The sequence below is a fragment of the Endocarpon pusillum genome (assembly GCF_000464535.1).
Source record: "Endocarpon pusillum Z07020 unplaced genomic scaffold C682903, whole genome shotgun sequence".
Classification (NCBI taxonomy): Eukaryota; Fungi; Ascomycota; class Eurotiomycetes; order Verrucariales; family Verrucariaceae; genus Endocarpon; species Endocarpon pusillum.
This window is the reverse complement of record NW_006913468.1, coordinates 302,743-308,341: the sequence shown is the minus strand read 5'-3', so window position 1 is coordinate 308,341 and position 5,599 is coordinate 302,743. Positions and strand designations below refer to the sequence as shown.

The window sequence follows — 5,599 nt, the reverse complement described above, 5'->3', positions numbered from 1 at the left end:
GTTGAGTCCGCTCTGGGAACTGGTGCAGGAGGGAATTGATTTGAAGACTATTGAGTGGAGTCAACATTAAGTTGTCATTCTTGTTAATGCTGCAGTGGTGATAGTCAATGTGGACTCCGCAGTCATGATTTATGCGACGAGCGTATTGACTTTTCCCAACCCTCCCTTTGCCTTGAGGGCTGCGATGCACATATCTAATCTAACACATAAAAGCTTAAGTAGTACCCACCCTAATTCTTTTAAACTACCATGCTTAAAGGTCTTATCTCCCAATACACTTGAGATGATGGGCTTGCTCTTGCTCTCGACCCGGCTGATCATCGTAAGCACTCCCTCAATCCCTACAATCCACCTTTCGACTAGACGCAGTCACAACTTCTTTCTCTTTTACACACACTCTCTCTCTATCTCGTCTATAACTACTTGCAAACCCCATCTGCCCGCGCCATGGAGGGTGGGTGTAGTGCTTAGCACTCGTGAGCCCAAAGCCCAGCCCCAGCAGTCAACTCGAGCGGTAACATCGCTTCTGGTCCTCTACATTAACTTTTTCTTTATACTGGCCCGATTCTTCGTATCTTAAGGGTGGAAGTCCTTGTGCAGTCGGTTAGACAGTGGAGGGAGGATCTCTCGTCTGTCATGTGTCAGAAAGACGCGGGGGCGAGAGCAGAGGAAATGCAGGAGGAGAGTGAGGAGGAAGTGAGTCTCTTGCCTGAATTTACTGTTTGGAGTTAATGGGTATATTAAATATATAGTGTAGTGTAATTTGCGCCCTCGATGCGCAGAGAATCCAATATCGATGTGTCCTAAACACAGGAGTCGTCCGGAAACAAAAAGAATATTATACCATATTACGGCATAGGTGTTGGATAACTTAGTAACGTATTTGGTTTTCGCTTCCTGACTTAGTGAAGGCGAAATAGTTGCATGCTCAGTTTAAATCTAGGTAGATTCTCGAACGCATACAAGCAAGCAATAACGCGTGAGAAATCGCTTCGTGTAACAATTACTCAATGACTGACTTACCCGGGCCAACTATTGTGCTATCGAAGCCGGTACCCCCGGTTGATGGAGAGATACATCGCGCCTTCCTTCCACATGAATCGGCGCTCCTTGTCCGGATTTCGTGTCGTGGTTCCAGTGGTGGTGGTAGTAGTAGATGAGTCAGAATCGCATTTCTGCCTTTTCGGGCGAGACACAAACGTGGAAGATGCCGATGCCGAGGTCGACGCGGACTCCGGCGTAGGGGAGGCTCGTTTGTACGATTTTCGAGACATAGACCTATTTTCCAGTTCGAGCTTCATCTCTTTGGGTGGCGGTGCGGAGCTCGTGGATGGCATGATGAGCCTCTTATATTTCTTGCCCCAGCTTGGATCGAAGCTAATCATGACAATTGCGCGGGCGTTGCCGCGCCCCATTGTCGCGTTTGATGGGGCGTCCGTCATGTAAATGATCGACCTCTCGTCTGCGATGGCCTCTACATTTCTCACTCGGCCAGCCGGGCAAAGCACATCGTAGATCTCTGTCGGCGCGTCATCTGGCGGCCACAGATGGATCTCTGTGGGATGGAAGTCCTCTTCGCTCCCTTCGATTGGATCATTGTTCTTGTCCAGCTCTGGTTTCCGCAGGATCATTTGTCCCGGACAATCAGGATCATCAACCAGCGGAGACTTCTGTCTCCTGGATGCGATGCGGAGCCGCAGGCGCTCACGCATTCGTACAGAGCCGGCTGCTACCGGGGCTGGATCGCTGACTAGGTCTATAAATGACATGGCTGAGGGACTGTAGGCGCGGAATTTCGTCTTTGCCAGGATGAAGTCTCTTGGTGCCGAGTTCCGCGGATCGAGTCGGCTCTGTTCGTATTCATGGTGGTAATACTTCCGTATCCGTATTTGAGGTTCCGAAAAGTGCGGCTTCGAGTACTCGTCTAGAGTTCGTGTCAAAGGATCATCAGCTGGGAAATGGCACGTCTGCACGACATCATCCTCTGTGTTCAAACGTAGTGGCTGCGTATAGTAGGTCCTGATGTTAGCACTACCACCGCCCAGCCATTCTTTGCGACATTCGATGATGAGGAGCTCATTAGTCTGCTCATCCTTCTGAAGGGATAGATCAGTCCAGGAATCATTAATAGGCCCTTCTCCGTGCTGTCGTTGCCAGATCCGATGTGCTTTGAGGTCTGGCTTCTTGTCACCAAGTGGTATCTTAATGTAGTGATAGTATGATGTCCAATCAACCTCCTCTACTTCAAAAGATGTCTGATTAGAGACGGCGTAAAGATGCTTTTCATGGATCTTGAAACATGCAGTGGAGCCGATGTCAGATCCAACAAAATCAGCTAATTGAAATGGTTTCGGCGTTATAGGGCACCCTTTTTCGAGATCTAAGCCTGTTACAAGCCATTCGTGGTGACCATCGGATCGCCTCCCTGAATGCGTGCCATAGTATAGGTAGTCGCGGTCGTGTCGAATAAAAAGCTTGGTCGTGCAGGTCAGAGGGTGTCGAAAAGGGACCCGCCGCTTGAGATCTTGGCCTAGATCGACGACTAGAAGCCAACGCTCGTCTGTGACTTCAGACTCGCAGACACATACTAGAATCCTCTTAGAGTAGCTGAGGTTGGTGATTCTTGTGTCATCGAAAGGCCGAAGACCAGAAGGTTCTGATGCCACACACAAGCTAAGTCTCTGATTTAAGGCTAGCACATTGACAACATCTTCGACTTGTGATCCGCTGTAAATGTCGATAACGCGGACGAGTGGGCCGTCAACATAGCATAGAACCCCTTCTGAATAGAAGAAGGCTTCCCCATACGCCAACAGAGAGACTGAATAAGGTCTGGCAGAGCCTAGTGATTGTCGCACACACTGAACACGCTCTATTGCCTGGCGACTTGAAAGGTACCTTTCCCTACTATTGTGAACGATTTGTCCCTCCCGGGTGTATAGTACAGTTTGCTTTCTGCGTCAAAGATGGCCGAGGATGACGGGACAAGAAAGTGACACACCTGCAGCGTTCTCCGTGCCATGCTCTCGTTCTGCAGGAGGTTTTGATAACGTCTGCTGACGCGGCTGAGGTGTACAAAGTCGTGGACATCGAGACTTGAAGCAATAACATGCACGAGATCGAATGGCAATGAGTTTAGTGATGTTTGCATCTTGCCAATAACGAAAAATTCCCAAACAAGTAAACGATTGAGACGCCAGACGCCAGCAAAAATCAAATTCTTCGAGAATGCTGAAAATAGATGAAAGGGAGCACTGCCACTTCATCTTAAAGCCAGCTAGTTCTTCTTCATAAGACGCAGTAACAATAGATACAAAGATTATTCGAGATACGGGGGCATAGCTGGTCACTTGGGGGAAATCGGACCAGAGCCTTAAGGCTTTTGTACCAGGGAGGAAGTCGCAGAGCCGCATTGGTCGAGTTTTTGAACAACTGGTAGCCATTGGCAGGCCATGGTCGATTCAGTGGGGGTCACAGCCGGGGGACTTGTGTGACTGAACAAGGCAACCAAATAGAGAGCGGAGAGGCTTCTACTTTGAAAAGATGTGGTACAAAAGCTGCATGTGTAAGACAGCACCAGCAAGGCTGGATCAATAAAGACAGTCAGGCCAGAAGTAATGGGTTTGAGGCTCATGCTACGTTATGAGGCAAGTAATGTAGGTTTACGCTAACACATAATATCTTCCTATCAAGACAGCCGCTTCACATCAAGCTAAGATCCTAGGGACTCAGATCATGTTACATGAGTTGAGTCACCCGATCTCCTTCAACTTGATCATCTGTCTCTTGGGAATAAGCAGCTAGTTCTGATACAGCGCCACATTGATGTCTAGAAGCTTCCTGGAGAATGTTCCATAATTATTGGCTATAGTAGTACCACTTAGCTTCTTAAGGCTTAGCTGGTTCGTTTGTAGTCCGTTTTCTGGCGGAGATACTAGCGCCGAGCTATGGATACTTCTGCCTGGTACCGTAGTAGAGGGAGGATGACGAATTCTAAGTAGTAGCCGCTATTGTACTAGTGCTTACTTTGCATTACTTTTCACTAGTAGTACGTAGGAGGCAGAAGTAGCCATAGTTCGGCGCTAGTATCTTTACCCGGAAACGGCTTGCAAACGAAATAGCTAAGCCCCAAATAGCTAAGCGGTTTTGCGATGACCAATAACTATGGGTCATCTTCTAAGAAGCTTCTAGACATCAATGTGGCGCTGTATCAGAACTAGCTGCTACTAGTGCCGAGCTATGGCTACTTCTGCCTCATACCATAGTAAGTTGGAAGAGGCTTGGCAAAGATCCCTCTAGTACTAATGCAAAGTTGAAACGGATGAACAGACCTTGAATCGTATTAGGATTGCTGATAGCCCCAGAATTCTGGCCAAACTATAAATTTAGTGGAGGCTCTTTTCATTCTGCTCTCTGATTTGCATTTAAATACTGTATATCTATATAAAATGAGCTTGTGGATCATATCTTAAAAAGACTGTCATATTTCATCTTGATCTGAGCATGATGCGGCCTATCTTCTTCACCATCTTTGATTGGGTAAAATTGCATTGTAGATGCTTCCGCACTGTAGTTCCATTTTACGTCAGTTACCACCTACCTTCCCAACACGGCTGGGGCGAAAAACTGTGCCAAGCCATTCAAGCCACCGATAGCGAATCGAATTTGCACTCAGCCTTGTACTAAACTGTGATATTAGGTAATGTAGGCTCGCTGTTGACTTAGCACTAAATAATAATCCCTTCTGCTCTCAGAGATGAGGCACATCTTTGGAAAAACGACATGGCTGGCAACTTGCAATGAAGTCAGTAGGATTGCATTGCTTCAAGAACGGTTCGAAAAGTCGGTGTTCATCCACTTATACGTTGCGGACGTTCCGGATGTCTACTAGTATGGAATAACCAGTCTGTTTTGTGGTCAATGCAGGCTCAGAGACTGCTGAAGTGAGGCTCAACACACCGCTGGAAAATTTCGCCATTCCGGGCGCTATGAACACAGATAGCCTAATGGATCTTGTACGACAATGCTGCGATGTTGGCCAATCAAGCAAGCAGACTACTACTAGTAAGTAGTCCTGATTTGACGATTTCTGGGCACTCTATTCTTATTACGGAAAGAACATTTACTACGTACGCAACTGTGTAATTTTACACAGCGTTTCTAGCGCCGTGTTACGGATACTTATGCTGCCCCCCGTTGTATGGCAAGGCTGTGCAACCCGGGGAAGCCATGCTGCCCAGATAAGATAATTACTAGTAGCTTGACGCATAAGTTACTACGTAATGAAAAGCTTGGTAATTGTAAAGATTGCTCGGTAGTAATGGTTTTAGTTCTAGATGCTGTACTTCAGCCTCAAATGGTTTATTCCAGACCGGGGAAGAATTCATGCGAAGACTTGCGTTTGGGAGGATTGTGGATCGGAACATCGAAGCATTGCGTAGTCGCTTCCATCATGGAGCTCCACAAGTGTAATTCAAACTGTAGCTCGGACAGAAGACGAGTGTGCGGCTCTTGATCAGAGGCCAACAGGGTTTTGGGAAAGACCACCATAGTCAAAACATTTGCTTCTCATAACACTACCTACTTCTCCTGCAGTTGA

The 5,599-nt window shown here is 47.3% G+C and overlaps 1 protein-coding gene across 1 annotated transcript; it reads right to left on the bottom strand.

Annotated features, from left to right (window-relative positions):
• Positions 1–1,040: 1,040 nt before the first annotated feature.
• EPUS_02679 (uncharacterized protein) lies at positions 1,041–3,151 on the bottom strand (the record flags this gene model as incomplete). Its single annotated transcript, XM_007787602.1, has 2 exons — positions 1,041–2,842; positions 2,899–3,151. The coding sequence occupies 2 exons, from the start codon at positions 3,149–3,151 to the stop codon at positions 1,041–1,043; spliced, it is 2,055 nt and encodes a 684-aa protein (XP_007785792.1).
• Between the last annotated feature and the right edge of the window lie 2,448 nt (positions 3,152–5,599).